The sequence below is a fragment of the Dermochelys coriacea genome, chromosome 7, assembly GCF_009764565.3.
Source record: "Dermochelys coriacea isolate rDerCor1 chromosome 7, rDerCor1.pri.v4, whole genome shotgun sequence".
Taxonomy (NCBI): domain Eukaryota; kingdom Metazoa; phylum Chordata; order Testudines; family Dermochelyidae; genus Dermochelys; species Dermochelys coriacea.
The window spans coordinates 95,900,807-95,923,602 of NC_050074.1; the positions used below are offsets into that span (position 1 = coordinate 95,900,807).

A 22,796-nucleotide genomic window follows, 5' to 3' on the forward strand; every position below is an offset into this window, starting at 1 on the left:
TGACCAAAACTGCATTTTAGGAGAATAAAAGATTTGTCCAAAAAATCTTCACACTACTCTAGTCATGACTGTTAGGTTGAGAGCCCATGATCTCTAGACTATAGTTACATGATCTGATATATTTAGAGCTAAAGCCTATTTATCTGAATGTCAGTTAGTGTCATTGACTTCAGGAGGAATATTCCTGTGAGTAAGGTAATTTGAGTAACACTTAAATGAAATAAAGCTGAGTTCTTAACAAAAAAAAATGATTTAGGCACCCAAGGTGACTCCAATGACACTGAGTAACCTCTTTGTAAACATACTCATAAGGAAAAATTAGTTAAAATTTTAATAGGGAGAGCACAGCTTAATATAAATTTCTACAGAGAGACCATTTTATTTAGTTTTCATTGTTTTCTCCTCAGGATACTCCCAGAGAAAAATTGAACTATACTCGATAAAATCTTCAGATCAAATCATGACCAACAGGAAGAATAAATGTGATTTTAAAAAATGATCTTTTTGAAAGCCTGCCTACAATCATTAGAAGTTATCAACTCATTCCATATTTTATTTTCACTTTGTTTTATTTCCAAAGGAGGAGAAGTCCATTAGGAAGTTGTTGGAGGGTTTGTCTACATATACCAGTAAAATCCTCATGCTACATCTGTATGGTTTTAGAATTTTAATAATCTGAAAGTCTTAATCTGCACAGAAGTATTGAAAGGGCAGAGGAATAGGTGGGACTTGCCAAAACAAAACACAACTTCTAGGTTCACTTCCCTCAGTAATTTTAGGGGTCTCTTTAAACTAATTAAAATCATTTTCAAAGGAAATTGGAATTAGTTGAGAATCAATAAAACCAACTTGGAAAATAATGTAATGTGCCTAGCAGATGTGTAATTATGTATGTATGGACCTGAAATCAATGGCTCAGGCCCAGATGTGTAATTAGCATGTGCATTGTGTAGTGGTTAGAGCATAGGACTTAGATTTATTGAGTTTTCTTCCAAGCTTTGCCACTGATTAGAATGCATCCGATGAAGTGAGCTGTAGCTCACAAAAGCTTATGCTCAAATAAATTTGTTAGTCTCTAAGGTGCCACAAGTACTCCTTTTCGCAAATACAGACTAACATGGCTGCTACTCTGAAACCTTTCTTAAATGAGTGACAGTAAATAATTTTTCTGTGCTTTCATTTCCTTATCTGTGAAATGAGAAGACTCCTACTTATGGTACTTGTTTAACAGGAGTGTTCAGAGGCTTAATTGAATAATATTGGTTAAGCACTTTGGGATTCTTGGATGGAAAGCACTATAAAAGAACAAGTTTTATTTGTATATTAACAAGGCTCTCTTGATAACTAAACAGAGATCCTAAACTTCTTTCCATTGAAGTCAATAGGAACCGTTAGGTGTTCAGCACTTTGGAAATTAGGCTATGTTTTAGGTACTTTAAATATGGCCATAGGTGGCTAATGTAGGCATATATTCCACCATCCGTCTGAGACAGGATAGTGGTTTAGATGGACTTGAGGTCTGATCCAGCATGGCAATTCCTATGTTCCTAAATCTTTGCCTTAATTTTTATTCTTACTTCTGTTTAGAATGAACTTGGCACAAAAAGTAGGAGTGTGCTAATGAAATTTGCTGATGATGCAAAGTTGGGAGGCATCATCAATACAGAGGAGGATCGGAATATTGTACAGGAAGATCTGGATGACCTTAAACACTGGAGTGCCAGTAAGGGATGAAATTCACTAGCACAAAGTGCAAGATCATGCACTTAGGTCTAATAAGAATTTCTTCTACAAGCTGGGGTGTCATCAGTTGGAAGTGACTGAGGAGGAGAGGGACCTGGATCTGTGGGTTGATCACAGGTCAACTGTGAGCCACCACCAGTGTGATGAGGCTGTAAAAAAAAAAAGACATCCATGTATCACAGTTGCATTAGGCAAGGCATTTCCAGTAGAGACAGAAGTATTAATGCCATTGTACAAGGCACTGGTAAAACCTCATCTGGAATACTGTGTTCAATTCTGGTCACTCATCTTAAAGAAAGATAAATTCAAACAAACAGGTGTTGAGAAGAACTACTAGGTAGGATAATCAGGGGAATGGACGGCCTATCTTATGAGAGGAGACTGGAATAGCTTTGCTTGTTTAGCCTAGCAAAAGAAGGGTGAAAGGGATATGGTTGCTTTCTATAAATACACCAGGGAGGGTGAAGAGCTATTTAAACTAAAGGACAATGTTGGTGCCAGAACAAATAAACTGGCCAGGAACAAATTCAGGCTGGAAATTAGAGGAAGATTTCTAACCATCAGAGGAGTGAGGTTCTGAAACAGCTTCCCAATAGGAATAGTGGGGGCAAACAACGTAATTAGTTTTAGGAAAGAGCTGGACAAACTTATGAGTGCAACTTATGATGATAGGGGGTAAGGCTCAGCAGCCCTCGGTTTCATTTCTGGTTTATGGTTTATGTTCCCATAAGCTCATGCTTGAGGGTTTCAAGCTGGTCACCTGGTGGGATCAGAAAGGGATTTTTTTCTCTCTCCTCTCCCCCTGTGTATTCCAATGTGGTCTGAGCATGTGTGTGTATTTGTGTGTTTTGTCTCCTTTTTTTGACATATCAGAGATGGCTATTACTGGTGACGGGAGACTGGACAGGGTGCTTTGAAGTGTCAATGAGCATTCTCTCTCTCAGGTGCTTGCCTGGCTGGTTCTTGCTCACATGCTTAGGGTCTAACTGATCGTCATATGTGGGGCTGGGAAGGAATTCTCCTCCAAATCAGGTTGGCAGTGACCTTGGGTTTTTCTTGCTTTCCTCTGGATCATGTGGGAGCAGGTCACTTGACAGGATTATTTGGGTATATCTCACTTAATAATTTCCCTGCTATTGCTGGAGACCTCAGGCACTAATGCACCTTGGTCCCTTTTATTCTTTACCAATGGCACATAACATTCTAGAGTCCTCTAGGCTTTAATACTTTGGTCTAATTTCAGGTGCTGGGTTTGGTGCATAGGTGCGAGGTGGTGTTGATGGTCTGTGATATACAGGAGGTCAGACTAAATTATCTGGTGGTCCCTTCCTGCCTTAAGCTAAATGATTCTCGATAAACACTGAATCCCTTTGTTCAGCTCTGGAGCGATGTTAATTAGAACCAGGCTTGCCAAAAAAAAAAAAAAGAGAGAGAGAGAAACAGTGGCAGGGCTTCTGTGCATGTCAGTGTAACTTTTTACATCTGGAAATGTTTGTGAAAATTATGTAGCTGATTTAGGATTCAATCAAAAGCCCACTGACTTCAGTACACATTGGATCAGACACTCCGAATATGGTGGTTCTTCATCTATGAGCTTCTTTTGCAAAGCTTTTGGATTTCTGCCAAAGACTTGGTTTACATCCCACAAGCTTGTGGGGAGGGGAGGGAATACTCCTCAAAGATGCTTCATAGATTGATCCCTTTGTCTCCATTCCCCAGTTTGTGCCTTATTTCATAGTGCCTCATGTGCTTGGGGTAGGTACCCAATTAATCTGTCCAAAGGATACCCTAGATCACATACCCTGGCATAGTGGCAGGATTGATTCTGTACTTCTTATAATCTTCCTGACAAATGGATATTCTTGAGTTTCTCCAGTGAGAACTATTGTGCATCTTTAGGTTGTAGGCATTTTGAAGGCAGAGGCTTTGTATCTCCACTGTACTCCACTCTGGTTCCACGTCCCACTGGGGATATCAGTTGGTGGCTTCTCCATGGAGACATAAGCACAGGTGTGTACCTGGTATGGTTCACAAATCCCTCTGATGCCAGTTCTTTCTGTGGTGAGAGGGAGACTCTGGTGCACATCTATGTAAGGTGTATCAGGTTACAGCTCCTCTTCCAGTTCCTTCAGAACCTTTTACTAAGGTTCTGGTTGCACTTCTCCCTGCATCCCCTAATTCATGCACACCCCACTTGTGGCCCCACAAAGTCGCAAGACCTCCTTGTTAGCCTCCTCCTGGGGCTGGCCAAGAGCATGTCCTTCACACCAGGAAGAGGAAGCTGAATGGGCAAGGGATCTTCTGTCAGTGGGGGGCCTATTTTCAGCCCCTTGTCTGATCACACCTCCGGCAGAGTTCCTCTGGGCATTGTCCACTGATTCCTTAGACACTTTGTGGAGCAGTGGGTGCTGTCGGGGGTTTTCTGCAGGGTGTCCACCTGCTGGATACCAACTTTTAACCTTCATTCCTGTCCCTGTTTTTTCATTTGTTGTCTCCAGTACTGACTTGCCGCCTGGGTCCAATGACTGTTCCCCCTCAGTGGAGGGGGTAGACATCTAGCTTTGGGCAGGCCTAGACTTGCTTGTCCCAGTACTTGCAAATAGTACACTGACAGGAAATAGCGGTAAGAATCATCATAGGAAGGGGGGCATTTTCCTTGAATGTTTGGGCAAGGACTATGTGCACACAAAAAGTATTTTTTGAAAACCAGCATCTTTAATGTCATACAACTTTTCCTGTATATTTGTTTCTAAAAGAAGTGATAAGTAACCCATTTTCCTCAGCACAGCAGAGTTGTTCTTTCAAAATGGTTGGTGAGAGGAAAAATAGGATGTATATGGCACAGATTGGAAATGCTGATGACTGCAAATGCAGCAGATCAAGAAAGAAGAACTTGTCTGTGCACTGTAAAGCCTGGTCTACACTGTGTGTGGGGGGGAGGGGAGTGAGCTAAGTCGGTCTAAGTTACGCAACTTCAGCTACGAAAATAGCGTAGCTGATGTTGATGTACTTAGAGCTACTTACCGCGGTGTCTTCACTGTGGTAGGTCGACTACTGACTCCCCCCAATTGACTCCACCTACGCTTCTTGCTCCAGTGGAGTACCGGAGTTGACAGGAGACCGCTCGGTGGTAGATTTATCGCGTCTTCATTAGATGCGATAAATCGACCCCTGCTGGATCGATTGCTCCAGAGGTAAGTGTAGACATGCCCTAAATGTCTGACTGTGGCTGCCCCACAGATGGCTGAGCATGGGATGAGTGTATGTGAAATAGAAAGGGAATGATTTACCTTGTGCTAGGGTGTTTTGGCCATAACAGTCCCTTTTTTAAGCCCTGTCATGGCTGTCCTGACTTTTTTGGCAAAAGTGGGGTGCGGAGGAACATGTGGGGTGTGTATGTGTGGGGAAAGTGGTAATGCCAGCTCCACACAGGGGTGGAAGCAGGGCTCAGGCGAACAGCGATGCCAGCCCCAGCCTCGCATGGGGGCAAGCAGCAGTGATGCCAGCCCCAGCCTCAAAGGGGACATGGGGGTGGGGGGAAGGGCTCAGACAAACGGCTTGGGCAAGCTCTGCAGAGGCATGGGTGGGAGGGCTCGGGCTAGCCCCCACACAGTGTCCAGTTTTTCCTTGGAGAAATATAGTCAACCTATCTTGTGCTCATCATAATTCTTTCCTGTGACATGTTATCCACTCAAAGAGCATGTTTAAAGATCAGCAAACAACTTTACAAAGTGTTTATATGCTTTCAACTAAGATTTTCAATTACACCAGATTGAGAGAGAGAGAGAGAGAGAGAGAGAGAGAAAAGTATTTTATTTTCAGTGAGATCTATGCAATAAGGAGATTCTCTCTCCAGACACATGAAAGATTGATCTTGTATCTATCAATATTATATATTTGTGAGGACATTAAAAAAAAATTATGCCATTAGAGAGAGTGGGGCTGGTGTGAGTTTCTGAGCAGTTGTTCTTTAAGAAATCCTCTAGCTGTGTGCAGAGTTTTTAGTAGTATTGTAGGAGAATCCAAACTCTGAGCAGAGATGAAGTCAGAATCGAGTGTGGTGCTGATAATGTAAACAGTTTTAGGCACAATGCCAACAGCCAAGAGTGAGGCGAGTGATGGCAATGTAACTAAACAGAGCACTAGAAGTAGGAAATGAATTGCTGACCCAGGAAGTTGTATAGATGTCTTACAGGCATACAGCTTTCTATGAATCTAGAGTATTGGGGGAATTCCAGGAATAAGGGATGCCTGCCCCCTAGAACTTCTGCCATCTGTAATTCTTGCTGAATTGTCTTTTGCACCTTTGGAAAGAGTTCCAGCCTTAATCTAGGCGAAAGGAGAAACACTCAACTAAGTTTGTGCTAGAGGCCCAGATTTTCCAGTTATCAAGGGCTCCACCGTGGAGAGGGTTTGCTCTGGCAGCAGGATTAGGAACCTGTTAAAGGCAAAAAGGAAACCTATGGAAGCAGTAGTGAGTTGGGTTTAAATGTATAAACTATCCAGTGACCTATGTGCTCTGTCTCCTAAATTCAGTCATGCCTTTAATTTAACAGCAATGACTTTAACTGATTCAAAATAACACCACAAATAAAATAAAGTTAAAACTAAACAACTTAGCAAAGTGAATGGGTCCCTTAATTACTAATTAGCACATCTTCATTCTTGGGTTCAGTTGCCATCACGTCTCCACCTGTAACTGCTTCTACCTGACAAGGCTCCTCTGAATTCTGGATCTAGAATGTTCCATAACTTAAGCGAACAGTAACCACCCACAGTCACTTTAAAATGTCATACCCCACACAACAGGTCTGGCTCCCATTTGGGTTCTGTGAGTGACCACTTATTTTCCTCAAATAGACCACCAATAATATTTTTTTTTGGGTGGATGAGGCAAAGCCCATAATTTGGAACACGAAGTAAAGCCCCCAGAAACCTTGTGCACTACTGATTCAGTTGTGCCAGTTAGGCACAGCCTGGCATTGTGGTTGCTCAGAGGGACACTGCCCTACTGGAAGCTGTGCAAGTAATTCTTCAGAATTCTACCCAGAGCTCTCTGGCATGCAAGGGAAGTATTCAGGGGGTCATAGCCCCCTAGTGCACAAGATCATTTCATGAGCTGCTGTGGAGTGTGCTGGTGTTTGCACATTAGAGCAATGAGAATTTGTATTTAACAATTATGTATTATATTGAAACATGACATAACACAAAAATCAGAGTTGCCACTAACTGATCTCCCCTCTGTAGTCCAGAATCCTGCTTTCCAAAATGGAGGATGGCCTCTAGTCTCTGTAGCCATGCCCCATATCCTTACACAACAATGGCAGCTGCTCTTCACCCTGAGAAGGTGGTGCTAGAGCCCCTTATTGGGGTGATACATATGGAAAGAGGAGTGCCTTCATTCCCCCTTGTGCAGGTGGTGTATTGTGACAGGATGTGCAGAGGAGGCCTCTTATATGCTCCCTCAGCTCTCCATAAGAGCCCATCACAATCTTGTTCTGTGATAGCAAATGCTTCCTCTGATAGTGGGCCCAGTGGGAACTTTGAATAAGAAGGGATATTTAATAAATTCAAGTTGGGAATTACAGCTTGACACTGTCATAGTCATAAAGGTACTATAGAAAATGTTACATGGAAAACAGAAAAGAAGGGAAAATATAATGGTAGCAGAAGGGGAAAAAATGTATGTCACAGGAACATTTTAAAGAAGTCAAACAGACAATTATACTGTGGCCATGGAAAATAAATACAGAGACTGAAATGTGAAATGATGCAAAAGAAAACACATGTCCAGCCCCCTCTGTTATTGTTCCTCCTGGTGACACACACTCGCACTCACACAGCATAATCATTCCAAAATAGTCTCCCCACCTGGTATTTATCTGTTTATTTTGATTGGTTTCTCTATTAGCTTTGTAATTTTATAAACAGGTCTGCAAGCAAGAAGTTAAGGAAGAGGTTTTTTTGTTTCTGGACAAAGGTGCAGAGGAAGGCTCGCCATGAATAAAGCTTGCAAGCTCTGAAGAGGGTTTGTAAATGTACTGCCTGAGGCTTAGAAAAGTTTAAAAATCTCTCCTCTCTCCACCTTCATAAAACTTAAATAATGGAATAATAATTTACCATCTTTGTCTGAGTATGCGCAGTTCAAAATAGTAGTCACGACCAGCTCTCTCTGGAAGTGCTCAGTTTTCAGTGTAATATTTCTGAGTATGATCTTCATCTATCTTATTTTCCAAAAAGGAGGCAAAGTCCTTATTACTTGCCTGTTTTCAGTTTATAAAACAATCCCATTTTAAAAGGATAGAAGTGTGTACAGGTGAGTTGCATCATACGCACATTTAACTTATGCAAATTCAACTATACGCGCTCGGCAAAAAAAAAAGAAAAATAAGATATCTGTAAATAGTGTGGGCGATTCCACCCATGATTCCACTCAATGAGCATATGCCCCGGAGTGAACGTGAGATGGAAGACATGAATCTGTTGTTCCCTCAGTCAGTCTCAGTTCCTGCGTGCCTCTCATAATGTGAGCATCTCGCCACGCTGAGTGTGATTCTAGTGTTTAAAAATACGTATTTTTCATACGACATGGGCCCTAAATGCAAGCCAACTACTTCCTCTGATGCTCAACTGAAGAAACAGCAATCTGTTCCAATGCTGGAGGAAAAACTGGCTGTGTTGGACTTATTGAGAGACAGTATGTCGGTCTCCAATATGGCACGTAAATATGGCCCCAATGAATCTAGCATCTTGCCATCAAGATTCGAGAGAGAGAAATTCGTCAAGCCGTGGCATTAAGTGCTCCAATAGCTGCTAACATGATGAGCCAGGTGTGTGATAAGACTTTAGTGAAGACTGAAAAGGCATTAAACTTATGGCTGGAAGACATGAACCGTAAATGTGTGCCTACTGATGGCAACACGTTGCGAGAAAAGGCTCTTAGCCTCTATGTGCTGTTCAAACCGCCCGCCGAAGCGGGACAGCCTTCTGATGAGAAGGAATTCAAAGCCAGCCAAGGTTGGCTTAACAGTTTTAGGAACCACTTCAACCCCAAAAACGTGCAGACTACTGGTGAAGCTGTATCTGCCAATGAAGAGGCAGCAAAAGCCTACCCCGAACAATTAAAGAATTTCATAGAAGAAAAGGGCTATCTTCCGGAAGAAGTTTTTAACGCTGACAAGACTGGACTACTCTGGAAAAAAACGCCCAACCGCACTTGCATTTCGAAATCAGAAAGACAAGCCCCTAGCTTCAAAACAGCTAAAGACCATGTGACTGTGTTGTTTTGTGGCAATGCGGTTGGGCATTTAATAAAGCCAGGCTTGCTCCACAGGGCTGCAAATCCCCGTGCCCTAAAAGGCAAGAACAAAAATCTCGTGCCTGTGTTTTGGCAATCAAATAAAAAGGCTTGGGTGATGGCAGCATTATTTCTGGATCGGTTCCACAAGTGTTTCATTCTGGAGGTCAAGTGGTACCTCGAAGAGAAAGGACTTGATTTTAAAGTGTTGCTGATCGTAGACAATGCTCCTGGCCACCTGCAGCACTCCGGTTTGCGCATAATGACATTGAAGTCGTCTTTCTCTCCCCAAATGCCACCTCCAACCTCGTGACCAAGGTGTGATTCGCTGTTTCAAGACCACGTACACGAGGCTTACGTTCTCATGGATATGTAGTGCTATGGATGCTGATCCTAATCTTAATGTGATGGATTGTTGGAAGTCCTTCAACATTGCCGATTGCATCACTTATATTAAACAGGCAATGGATGCAATCAAGCCTGAAACAGTCAATGCATGTTAGTGAAACCTATGGAAAGAACATATGAATGATTTTCAGGGTTTCCCGACCATTGACAAAGAAGTAAAAAGCATTGTTCAGGTGGCCAGGCAAGTGGGTGGTGATGGCTTCGTCAACATCCTTGAGGAAGAAATTGAAGAACTGAGACACAGAGAAACATTGACTAATGAAGAGTTAGAGGAACTGATAAAATCGTCTACAGAAGATGAAGATGATGACTATGAACAGGAAGAGCCAGCAAGTTGGAATCTTCATAAATTTGCTGAAGTGTTCCAAGCAGTGAAACACTTGAATGATTTAATTTCTGAATACGATCCCTCTATGAAACGAAACCTCAAAATCACACGTAGTATTACAGATGATTTGAGACCATATCAAGAAATGTTTGAGCAGCTCAAGAGAGAACAGGACAGTTGCCGATCACCATGTTTTTCAAGGAAAAACAACCAGCAGCAGATCAACTTCTTGAGCTGAACCAGAGCCAACCACTTCATCTACAACTCACTCTCCATCACCCAAACTCTCTGTCACCTCTGTCTCCTGGATCGACATCAAGCCCTGAGGACCCCCTGTAATTTCTCCCTTGTAATTATCCCCTGTAATTAAAAATACAGTACTGTAAAATTATATTTTGCATATGTACTCATTATATACTGTACATTACTGTATACATTATACATATTACTGTACAGGGCTGTATACACAACCATGTACAGTATACTGTACTTTATGGGCAATTTAAGGGATTTTTCAAGGGTAATTTTGACTATACGCGATTTTCACCTTACGTGCTGACTTTAGACTAATCCTTGCGTAAGATGCAACTCCACTGTAAATTAATCATCAAACACCATTCTCCCTCGGCCCATTCCTGTATATTAGCCAAGTTAAACTTTCCAAATTTATCTGATACCAGTTTCTCTCTGCTTTACTTCAAGTGCACCATGTCTCCCCATTAATGGAATTTTTTGGAAGTTACAAGCTTCTGAAAATCTCTTCCTCCAATTTTGATACAACAGTGTACCTACTTTAACATATTCCGTACTATCCAGAACAGGAAACATGGACTGTAGTTTGCCTCAGTTTGCTGTTATCCCGCTATTCCATTGTGATCCCTGTGTGTGACTGTCAAAGATATATGCCAGAATGTTGGCATATATATCAAGTGTGCATATGAAACTGGTTTAATATTTTATAAGACCCATGTTATCCCTTTGAAGATATCTGAAAGCTGTGAATAAATAAAATAGAGTTTTGATTGGCTTATAGGGAGAAATCAATTCCAAGCACCTAGCACTTTTTCAACACTTAAGAGAGGGCAGGCAGAACTAACCGTATTTCTTTCCTCCACTTTTCTAAAGGGATAAGCCAAAGAAAGTGGAAGAATATCCTTTTTTCCTCAACCTGATTTAAAAAAAAAATTTAATCCATGACACTATCTTATTTTGCTAATTTTTAAATAATTCACTGCTCCATCTGAAGACTAAAAGCAGAATTCGATTTAGAGCAGGTGTTTGTTTACATAGTACACAGTGGTTCAGAAATAATAAATATTTAGGTTATTTTCCATCTCTGTGTGTCCTCTAGGTACTCTTGACAAACAAGATGTCATTCTTTCCTTTCTGTAAAGGAAAGTTTACTTTGCATAGGCAGAGTGCATTAAAATCTGTGGCAGAGTCAAAGGCAATATAAATTACACTTTTGCTGTAAATTAGTCCAAAAATGGAATTGACTGTTGAGTGGACACTAACTTGTGGTGTGATATGGAATTCTATAGTGGGCATGGTGCAAATTGAGACCACCACCTTTCTTGGTTTTAATAGACCAATATATTATATGTACAAACAGTATATTATATCTGTAATAACTTTGTGTTTATCTCATATTTTATTCAATAGAATGATTCTGTCTCTCTAGTCTGGGTGGGGGTGATAGGTCTGCTTTCTGTTATCTGTGTTTGCAGTCTTGGGGTCCTCTGGTGGCTCTTCTGGATGCCCAAAGAGAGGGATAACCAAGCAACCTTTTTTATCCTTTTGCTTGGCAAGCAGTGTACGACCTTTTGCTTTTAGATTCAGACCCTTCACTCGGCCTGTTCTCATCCTGCCATGTAAGGAGCCTGAAATGAACTGGCCTGCATAAAATTTGGACATGCACCCTGGATTCAGAACTGCATGGATTCTGCTACCAGAGGACCTCCTGCAACCATGGAGGAAGGGGATTCATTTGCTCCCAATGCTTGTTTCATAAGTTGATAGATTTTTAATGTCCAAAGGAATTTCACCACTTGATTCCTGCATCAAGCCTGATAACTTGCGGCTGAGCTGTTTTTGATTATAGTGTTCACTGCTACATTGTAAAGCATGCTGATAGTTGAGAAAGGTGACATATAGCAGTCAGTAATAATAGATGGGGAGGTTGTTGTTTTGTATATTTTGAAAATTTTGGCTCTGGTTCAGCATGATGACAAGTTAAGAGGTAATGCCAATATCATCAAATATGGTCAACAGCTAATGGGGTCTTGCTGCTAAAGTGACACTGAAACTTCATTTTCAAACAGGAAACATTGGTCTTGTGCCAATGCTATATTATAGTGCCATGAATGAGAGCTAGTTATTATTTTCATTTTTATTATGTACACCAATTAACTGATGCAGTTGTAATAATTTCATCTGTGGATGTAACAATTTGAGATACTCGTTGTCCTGATCCTGGTTTCCTATGTTTTGATTGATTGATTTGGCAGACAGACCTTTTCTATACATCAGTCAGTCAGTCAACAGCTGATCCATAACTGCAGGGTTTTTTTTATGAAGCCTATTGTATTCTTCTGAAGAGTTTTTCATTTGGATGCTTTGAAATCAACAGCATTAACAGTCACCTTAAAACAAATATTATACACACCCAAGCTCACTGAGCTATAGGCCTACACAAATTACAAACCCACTACAATCCTGAAGGGGATTGCAGAGCAAGGATAGTGGGTTCCAAAATGTTTTTATTGCTCTTCAAAGGGAAGTATGAAGTCATTGGAGAGAAACCAATAAAGAAAATGCATAGTGTGGCATCAGGGAATTATAACCCATTGAGTCTGATGTCACTATTAATCAAGATCCTAGAGGAATTTTTGAAAGATGAGAAAACATTCCTACAGGCATGTAGGCTGAAACCACTATCTTGCTCCATTAAAGATGATGCAAAGAGCAAACTAACTGATGGAAATAATCTGTATTTTGTATATTTTATGTGTCAGTTGTATACAGAAGAATGAAGGACTAGTATCATAGGTTTGAAATTAGCATACCGAGGACAGTTACATGGCAAGTCCTGTTGTATAGATTTTTCCACTGCACCTCAGATCTGACTTGTTTTTCTATTCCCTGGTGTGACAGGGTTGGGCCAGATGGCTATAGGAGAGTAATAGAAGGCAGATATGTTAGCCCCAGGCTAAGTAGGTCCCTTTTCCCTGGGTAAGGTAACAGGGAAGGTTCCAGAACAATCAGGAACCTTCTGGAGACAATTAAGACAGGCCGATTAGAACACCTGCAGCCAATCAAGAAGCTGCTAGCATCAATTAAGGCAGGCTAATTAGGGCACCTGGGTTTTAAAAAGGAGCTCACTTCAGTTTGTGGTGTGCGTGTGAGGAGCTGGGAGCAAGAGGCACTAGGAGCTGAGAGTGAGAACGCGGACTGTTGGAGGACTGAGGTGTACAAGCATTATCAGACACCAGGAGGAAGGTCCTATGGGTGAGGATAAAGAAGGTGGGAGGAGGCCATGGGGAAGTAGCCCAGGGAGTTGTAGCTGTTGCACAGCTGTTTCAGGAGGAACTCTAGACAGCTTCATTCCACAGGGCCCTGGGCTGGAACCCAGTGTAGAGGATGGGCCCGGGTTCCCCCAAATCCTCCCAACTCCTGGTCAGACACAGGAGTCGTCGACCTGAACTCTGAATTCAGAAAAACGGCCAAGCTGAGGGCTGCCATGAAGCTCCAAGGTGAGCAAATCCGCCAATAAGCGCAAGACCCACCAAGGTAGCGCAGGAACTTTGTCACACTGGACATCTGTTGAGCAGCAACTAAAAATCTATCTTGAATTGTCTGATGGTCTTGGCCCTGATTCAGCAAGAGCCTTATATCTATCTATCTATCTATCTATCTATCTAAGAAACAAATACTTAGACGGCGTTTAGGTATTGTTTTGTCTTTTATGGTCTGCTCCCTCTCAATCTCTCGGATGGATTTTCCATCTTATTCTTCAAAGCAGCACTTTCCTGTCACACTGCTTTGAACTGGGAGTAGATTAGCATTTTCTTTGGTCTTTAGCAATGGAAGTGTAACAACTAACTGCCTTTGCATACATGTTGCACAAATCATGCTAGATAAGATCTGTCTGCACCAGTACTGAGACCCATTGCAGGTAACAGTCCTGAACGCCAGGTATGTGAACTCGTTCACCACTTCAAGTTAATAGTTGTAGATCTTGATGGAGGGTGCTTCCTCAATTCCTTGGCACATTATGTTCATTTTTTTTAAGCTTATAGTAAGCCCAAAGTCTTGGAAGGCTTGGAAAAACTGTCCATAAGGCTTTGAAGATGAGCTTCTGTGTAGATTGTCACTGCTGTGTCATCAGCAAAGAGGAGGTGTTGGATAAGGGCCTCCTGAGTATTGGTTTTAGGTCTGTCTTGCAAGATTGAACAGCTTTCCATCAGATCTTGTGTGAAAGTAGATTCCCTCAGCTGAGGAACCAAAAGCTTGTTTCAGGAGCAGAGAGAAGATGATCTGAAACAGAGTTTGGACAAGTACACAACTTTGCTTAACTCCACTATGGAAAGCTTCAGAGACTGAGGCATCGTATTGGACTGTCTTGTACATGTTTTCATGTAAGGATTGAATCACGCTTAAGAGCCTGGGGGGATATCCAATCTTTTCACTGAATCATCCACTTCTACTGACAAAGTCAAAAGCCTTTGTGAGATTGATGAAGGCTATGTAGAGGGCCTTTTTTTGTTCTCTGCATTTTTCTTGTAGTTGTCTCAGCAAGAAGATCATGTAGATAGTAGACTTTTCAGCTCTGAAGCCACACTGTGATTCAGGATAGATTCTGTCTGCAAGGGTCTGAAGTCTGTTCAGGACAACTCAGGCAAAGGCTTTTCCCATAGTACTAAGAAGGGAAATGCCATGATAGTTGTTACAGTTGCTCCTGTCTTTATTTAAAAAAAAAAAAAAAAAAGAGGATGTTGGCATCTTTCATTTCTTCTGGTACTTCGCCTCCTTTCCAGCACAGGCAGAGCAACTCATGAAGATGTTGCAGTAGAATAGGATTTTATAGCAATTTATGACCACAGACGGTATGCAGTTTTTTCCGGGGGCCTTTACATTGGGGAGGCCATCTATGGCAAGGCTAAGTTCCTTGACAGTTGGTTTATAGTCAAGTTGGTTCATAACAGGAAGGCACTGATGGCTACATCCATAATAATAATTTTCATGAGAGTAAAGCTCAGAGTAGTGTTCTACTCAGCGATTCATCTGCTTGGTGTAATGATTTCCCCTGCATTGGTGATTGTTTCCCCTATTGTTGATTTCAATGGGGCTGTCTTCTTTGAAGTTGGACCCAAGGCTTTCTTGATCCCATCATACATGTTTCTGATGTTGCCTGCATCAGTTCCTACCTGGATGCTTTCACATATATGCAGCCAATAGTTATTGGAGCAGCAAAGAGCAGTTTGTTGTACCTTGGTTCTTGCCACTCTCAATGCTTGTAAGGTTTACTTTTCATTTGGGTCTCTCTTGTAGTTGGTTTGGGCTGCGCGTTTGGCCTCTATGACTGGTGTCAACACACTGGAATATGTGTCAAACCAGTCACTGGTCTTGTTTTATTTCTTCCCAAAGACTGACCGAGCTGCATCCTAGATTGTCTTCTTCAGTTGCTCCCACTTCAGGTGGGTGTGTGTGTGGCACAATAACTGGTGTCAAGGGCTTGTTATAGTATGTTCTTGTACTGCTGTGACTTTTCTTGGTCTGCTATAGCACTGATGTTAATACCAGGACATCCTTTTTCTTTAGATCTATGTATTATCTTTGGTTTAAATCTGACCTTGCTGCACACCAGAGATTGGTCTGTGTCGCAGTCAGCACTTCGATAACTATGGGTAATGAGGACGATGTTAAGGTTGGTATGCCTTGTGATAATAAGATCCAGTTGGTGCCAGTGGCCAGATCTGGGATGTTTCCAAGATACTTTGTGTTGTGGCTTTGTCTGGAAGAATGAGTTTGTTACACAGAGGTAGTAATAGGAACAAAATTTTAGCAGTCTGACTGTTTCCATTCATCATACTAGTTCTATTTTGATTAAGACGGTTGGTCCATACTTCATGAACAGCTCCAACTCTTGCATTGAAGTCCCCTAGCAGGAAAACATATTCATGTTTTGGAGTCTTGCTGATGGTGATGTTCAACTGGTTGTAGAACTGGTCCTTGATGTCAGAAGATGAGGAGAGTATACACACTCACAAGATTGACTGGGCCCTCAGATGTAAACAAGCATAGTGCCAAAATTCTCTCTGATCCATTTGTAGGCGGCTCAATCATCCCCAGAAATGAGTCCCTTTCCCTTTTAGTAAAAGTTCTTTTTTGTTATACTCAGACTCAGTGCTTGCGTGTGGGAAGTATGCCTCTTCGAGGCTCCTGGGAGTGGTGTTAGGTTTTCCTAGACTGGATGGGGGCTTGAACCGTTCTGTTCTGTATTTTTAAAAGGAATCCCTAGATATTGAACCTGCCCCTTGGTGCTGCCGACTCCACCTGGCAGAAGGGTTACATATGAAAGTCACACAGTTCTTGAACTTGGACAGAAAAGTGATTTTTACAACAGTATTTTATAGAGGCTGAAGTGGGTGAGAGAAGATGCATGGAGGCCAAATAGGAGGAAGTTTCAGTAGCTGATTAGAAATCACAAAGAGCTGCAGGAAATAGAAGTTAAATAATCAGAGTTCTGTATACTCTCTGGCAAACTGAGCCTACATCCTGTGAACAACACCTCTAGTGAGGCAGACTGGGAATTATTCATGAGCTTTGGGTGGATTAAAAAACAACAAATATTTCTATGCTGCCCCATGTGATTTATTATAATATTACTCAGTTTATATTATGCTGCACTCAGGGCTGTCCCTAGGAGGCTTTGAAGGCCCGGGACATAGGCGCCAAGTTTCTATCTGCAGGGGATGCTCCCCCCACCCCGAGATCCGCCAAGGCCCGGCCCCACCTCTCCCCCGCCCAGTTCTCCCCTCCCCCCTGGTGCCTCCCGATGCTGCAAAACGGCTGATCGGTGGTAGTTTCTGGGAGGTGCTTTGGGCAGGAGGCGCTGGGGGAGGGGGAGGTTGGTGGAAGGACTCACCTCCCCGGCCCCTCCTCACGAAGCGTGGGACCCAGGGTGTTCGCCCCCATTTGCCGTGCCCTAGGGATGGCTCTGGCTGCACTACAATTTTCAACAGGCTACAGCTTTTTTTTATATTGACAACATGTCACTGCCTGGTGGCAACAGCCAGGGGAAAGCAGGAATGGGAGTGGGTGCTGGGGCTTTTGGCACCCAGGAAGGCACACAGATGGTTTGGGAACTTTGAGGCAGTTGAGGCTTTTGGCAGTGGAGGTGGTGAGATGGGTGGTAGGGAAATGAATCTCTTTTTCTCCCTTCATCATGGTGGTAAGGGTCAAGAGTTTTTTTTTTTTGTGGGTGATGTGGGGGTGGGGAGAAGTTGAACTAGTTTCCCTATCCCAGCAACCCTTGATAGCAGCTAGCTCCATCACTGCTTTAATATCTGCTGATGCATGTGACAACAGTAGATACGCACAATTGCTGGGTGTTTTGCCTAAAATGATCAGCAATGAAATAGTTAATGCTGACAAAGCAAGCTTTAGGTTTCAGAGTTATTACACATTTCAGATGGATGATGCAATCCATACTTCTTTCAGACCTGATGTTTTATGCTTTCTGCGGACTTGGGCAACAAGCACTGATTACATTTGGAAGGTTGTCTTTGCAACCATAATGGCTAGAAATGGGATGAGTGGAGGCTTAGAATTTGCTCCTGAAATCTCTGATGGTGTATATTTTGTAGCACATTCTGAAGCTGTGGACTACATAGGACCATGTACATAATAAGCAACTTGGCAGATCAACAGTTCTATCCCTGTTTGCAACCTTTCCAGGTATTTTTTTTCTAAATATAAAATAGTGTGTCAAAGTTTGATTACAAAACTTGATTAAATTACTATTATTAATATTTACAAGAACTTAACTAGTGAAATTTCCATCACTTTCTCAAACTGTGCTGCTGTAAGCTCTCTAAGGGCATGGCTACACTGAAACTTCAAAGCGCTGTTGTGGGAACGCTCCCATGGCAGCGCTTTGAAGTGGTGAGTGTGGTCGCCCGCGAGTGCTGGGAGAGAGCTCTCTCAGAACTCCTGGTAATCCACCTCCACAAGGGGATTAGCTTTGAGTGCTCGGAGCATGGCTCCCAGCTCTTGGGGCCTGTCTACACTAGCGCTTTAAAGCGCTCAGACTTGCTGTACTCAGGGGGGTGATTTTTCACACCTCTGAGTCAGCAAGTTAGAGCGCTATAAAATGTCAATGTAGCCAAGCCCTAATGTAGCCACCCTAAGCTGAAGGGAGAGAGCTCTCCCATTGACTTAACTACTCCAGCCCCTGCAAGAGGTGGGAGAAGCTGTCCCACTGGCATAGCGCTGTCCACACTGGCGCTTATGTTGGTGTAACTTATCTTGGTTAGTGATGTGGTTTATTCATACCCCTGAGCGACATAAATTATGCCGACAAACTGTAGTGTAGACATATCCTAATATTCCCAACTGATTATTTTTCTCAAAAAGAAAACTGCTCCCTGTAATAAAGTATCCTGTACAGGATAACATAGTTGGTACCGATTTACAATAAAATATCACTTCATTCCCAAATGAGTTCATTTTCTGCTCTGCACATTCAAGAGGAATAACTTAGTGAAGCAGAAGAGGGTAAACTATAAGACTAATACTTTCCTGAAATACTCTAATCTAAGCCACTTCCAAGGCTTCTAGGTTAGTAAAAAACTGGTGAGGACCACAAATACTTTTAAACTTGATGGGCCATTAACAGCAGACACTCAGGCTCTTAGGTGACCTCCCACTGATTTCAATAAGGTCAGAATTTCATCCAATATGTTTAAGTGGAAATGCTAAATCCAATAAGGTTATCTTTTGTATTGCAAAGCAACTGTAAAACCAACCCCAGAACAAAGTGAAATACTTTTCATGGTGCTTTCAAATAATACCTGGGAGCAGTGGTTGGAGGTGGTGATTTTAAGTTATATTGCAAGGTATTTGGAGGAGCAAAAAAGGTGGGGAAAGATGAAGATTTCATGGGGTTTAGGGTATATCTACACTAGAGTGGCACAGTTATGGCACTGCAGCAGTGCTGCTGTAGTTTAGACGCCTCCTATACTGATGGAAGGTTGTGTTCGTAATATATTTGCTGAGTTAGCACACAGTCACACCACAGTTGGAAATCATTTGTAGGAGCAGAAGTTGCAGGATCACAGTCTGGCTAAAAATAACGAGGAGTCCTTGCAGATGCAGAGCTTACCTCTCTGAGAGGCAGTAGCTAGCTCTGCATCTACAGTGGGGGTAAGGTCGACCTAACTACGTTGCACAGGGTGCAAAATTTTTCACAATCCCGAGTGACATAACCGGGGTCAATCTAATTGTTACATTTAAACCGGGCCGAAATGTCAAGGTGCCGTTTTAAAGTTTTGTGCTTGTAATATATTTGTTGAGTTAGCACACAGTCACTTGAACCAGAAAGCTATTGCTGGGGTTCTGAAAGTTTGGTGCTATGTCTTTGAGTTGCTAACTGCACTTAAGCTTTGCTGACTATTCCCCGTGTTTACCAGTATATCTGCTTATGGACCAATTTGATTATGAAGCAGCAATCCCTTAACTTTTGAAAGCTGAATCCAGATGCACTACCCACCATATTAGCTGGGCAGCATGCGGACACTTGCACTGATACTGTTCTATGTCCCTCCAACTGGTCTTTGGTGCCCCACACTTTGGGAAATGCTGTTGTAAAAAAAAGTCTATGCTACATAATTCATTCCTCTCCTGACAAAAACTCTCACTCTCTCTGGAGTCCAAGGTTTCCTGGCAACTCAAACAATGACAATAAATACAGACAGTTTATCAAAGTATAATCCCATGTATGGTATATGATATAATCTCATGCATCCACACTACACTTTATAAAAATAATAAAGGTAGAATTCTACGAAGTGTCTGCATTCAGACCCAAGTGATATGAAACAGATGACAAAGTGAATGACTCTCACAGTTGCAAGCACCATGTCCAAGTCTACAACATGCCGGGTGAAGAGACGTGGTGACTCTTAGTTCCCATCTTATCCAAATAAGTGAAGGAGATGAGTGAGCTAAAAATACAGGCCCAGAGATGCTGATGCAATGATGTCAACAAAGAGATACATCAAATATAATAAAAAATACACCACTGGAGAGAAGCTGATAAATATCAACATGAGGTATCAAACCCAGTTCACAAAATCAAGCCTTACAGACTTGCATTCATAAGCTTGAAGCTTTAGGCACAAACAAATGCTGATACAGCACTAAAGGCACTTTGATTCTTGCAGCTATTGAATTAACTCTTAAGAAAACTGCCTTAGAAAATGGACTATAATTACACAAGTGGAACTTTGTTTCGGTAGGATTTTTTGTCTCTGCAATCTTTGGCACATGAAGAAAGCTTAGACTTCAAATGCAAATATCTCCCCAATGTAACATTCAGTGCAAATGCTGAGGCAAATATTTTTTGCAAAGGAGAAACAAGGAGAGATCCTACTATATAATCAACTGTATTGCCAACACACCAGGGATAATACCAGGTAGTATGAGCTGGTGACAAAATAGGTAAATGGGTGATTATGTCACGGGGTGAGGCCAGAGTAGGATGACCAGATGTTCTGATTGTATAGGGATAGTCCTGATATTTGGGGCTTTTTCTTATTTAGGCACTTATTAACCCTGACCCTGTCCCGATTTTTCTCATTTGCTATCTGGTCACCCTAGGCCAGAGGTAGTCAATAGGTGAACTGCAGGATAAATCTGGACCGCTAGATGCTTTTGTATGGATCACAAAATCTTTTTATTTACTTATTATTATCATTATTGTTACTGTGGTGTGAAAAATAATCACACCACAGACTTTCTCTGAAGTCTGGACCTTGACCAAGAAATTTGGACCCTGACAAAAAATAATTGACTACTCCTGGGTGAGGCAATGGCTGCAGCTCCATTATGTTCATCCTTTGTTGTGTTTGTGGCATCCCTCTTAAATCTGGGCAGGTTTCTCTTTCTAAGCCAGCAATGCAGTTATAGCAACCATTGCTAAAAAATTAGCAAAGCCTGAAGTTTTATTAAAACCATATGGTCAAATATCTGGACCCATATCCAACAAGGTACTTTAAGCGTGTGCATTTAGAATGGGACTACTCACATGCTTAAAGGTAGATATATGCAGGGCCGTCCCTAGCCATTTTGGTGCCCTAGGCAGCCCCCCTGCGGAGAGTGTGTGTGTGGCCCCAGGCCTCCGCGGGGACGGGGGGTGGGGGGAAGGGGCAGGAGCAGGCTGGGGGATGGGGGGGAAACGGCACCCGAGTATGAGCCAGTGGCGCGGAGTGGGTTGGAGCCGGGTCACTCCACTTCCTGCTGCCTGGTGAGTGCAGGGTGGGCCCGACCCTGCACACACGGGGCGGCGGGAAGTGGAGTGACCCGGCCCCAGCCCACTCTGCTCTGCTCCCCTGGCTCCCAGCCTTGGGGCTTGGGGGCCAGGGGGAACCACCCCACAGCACTCACTGGCGGCACGGAGCATGCTGGGGCTGGGTTGCTGCACTTACTGCTGCCCAGTGAGTACAGGTGCCCAACCCCTGCTGCTGTCCTCAGGGGAAGGGGTGGAGTGGGGTGAGCCTGGGGCGGAGCAGGGGTGGGAAGAGACAGGGAGCGGGCGGAGGTTTTGGGGAAGGGGTGGAGTGGGGGCTGGACTGGGTTGGGGCGGAGCAGGGGTAGGAAGAAGCGGGGCTGGGGCGGAGCAGCATGCAGCTACGTAGGGCATCAGGAAATTTTGCGCACTTGGCCTATGGGTAAGGATGGCCCTGGATATATGCTTAAGTTCCTTGAGTTAGGGTTTTGGTCAGACATGTACTGGCCAAAAGGAGGCGGAGGGGAGAAGAAGCAGCCTTAATACTGTGAGGTATCAGAAGGAAGCAGAGTCTCCTTCCACTATCTATGCTAGGACATCACTAGATAGTGGTGGGAGAGGGAGAAACAGAAGCTGAACCAGCCTGGCTGAAGATACAGTAGGGAAGAAATGGCATCTCTTTCTGACATGATGGGCTTTCAATAGATACATAAATAATTAACTTGCCATCGTGCCCAGGTTAGCATGGCAGCTGGCACCTCCTCCTAGTGCTTGAAGGAAATTCTACTTTAATCTTATGTAATGGTGTGTGTGGGAACCTCTATGACTATGTCTTTCCTGCAAAAATTGGTTTTTACATTGAGATAGCTAATTTGCAGTGAAATCCTTGTGGTGACACGGCACAGCTAATTTTTAGCTCAGCATAATTAGTTGAGGTCAATGGTATCCCCCCACCTGGAGATGGCCTTGTCTAACTGCTCGGGAGTAAAAACTCTTATGCCTTGTCTCCACCCGGATTTTACATTGTGATAGCGATCTTAACCTGGCTATCTCCATGTAAAAACATTCCTTTTTTGGCAGTGATGATATAGCCCGTGCCCTCTTCTGTTAGGCTCACCAGCTCTTCCACCAACAGAATGGGGAGCAGGAATTAGCAAATTGGGCTGTGTTCAAACAGCTGGTCTAAAAGCTTAAAACTCCATTGTAGTTCATTAAGAAATTTTTCAACATAATGTTTGTCTGAAAATACCAGTTAGTCAAAACCAAAAGTTTTCATAGAAACGTCTGAGTTTCAACAGAAGCTTCTCAAGAAAGAGAGACAGACATCCCCAGGATAGCTAATACCTGGTTAGGGCGCTGCCTAATGCAGAGCAGGGACTTAAACCTGGGTCTCCTATCTCCCAGGCGAGACTCCTAACCACCAGGCTATTGGTGGGCGAGTCTTGCTTAAAGCCTCTTCTTGGAACTGTTCCACTTTGTTTCAATAACTAAATATTCATTTCAGAGTAGCA

At 42.8% G+C, this 22,796-nt stretch overlaps 2 protein-coding genes across 14 annotated transcripts in view; one reads left to right on the forward strand and one right to left on the reverse strand.

Annotated features, from left to right (window-relative positions):
• Positions 1–22,796, forward strand: part of ZNF518A (zinc finger protein 518A) — an 83,872-nt gene that overhangs the window by 59,089 nt on the left and 1,987 nt on the right. The window lies entirely within an intron of this gene.
• BLNK (B cell linker) overlaps positions 1–22,796 on the reverse strand; it is a 129,937-nt gene that overhangs the window by 40,686 nt on the left and 66,455 nt on the right. The window contains exon 1 of one of the 12 annotated variants that reach the window (XM_043518299.1): positions 3,545–3,794. The exons of the other annotated variants lie outside the window; for them this stretch is intronic. Within the exon in view, the coding sequence (XP_043374234.1) occupies positions 3,545–3,636 (92 nt within the window). The 5' untranslated portion in view covers positions 3,637–3,794. Of the gene's footprint in view, positions 1–3,544; positions 3,795–22,796 lie in introns of those variants that run through there. 12 annotated transcript variants of the gene reach the window in all.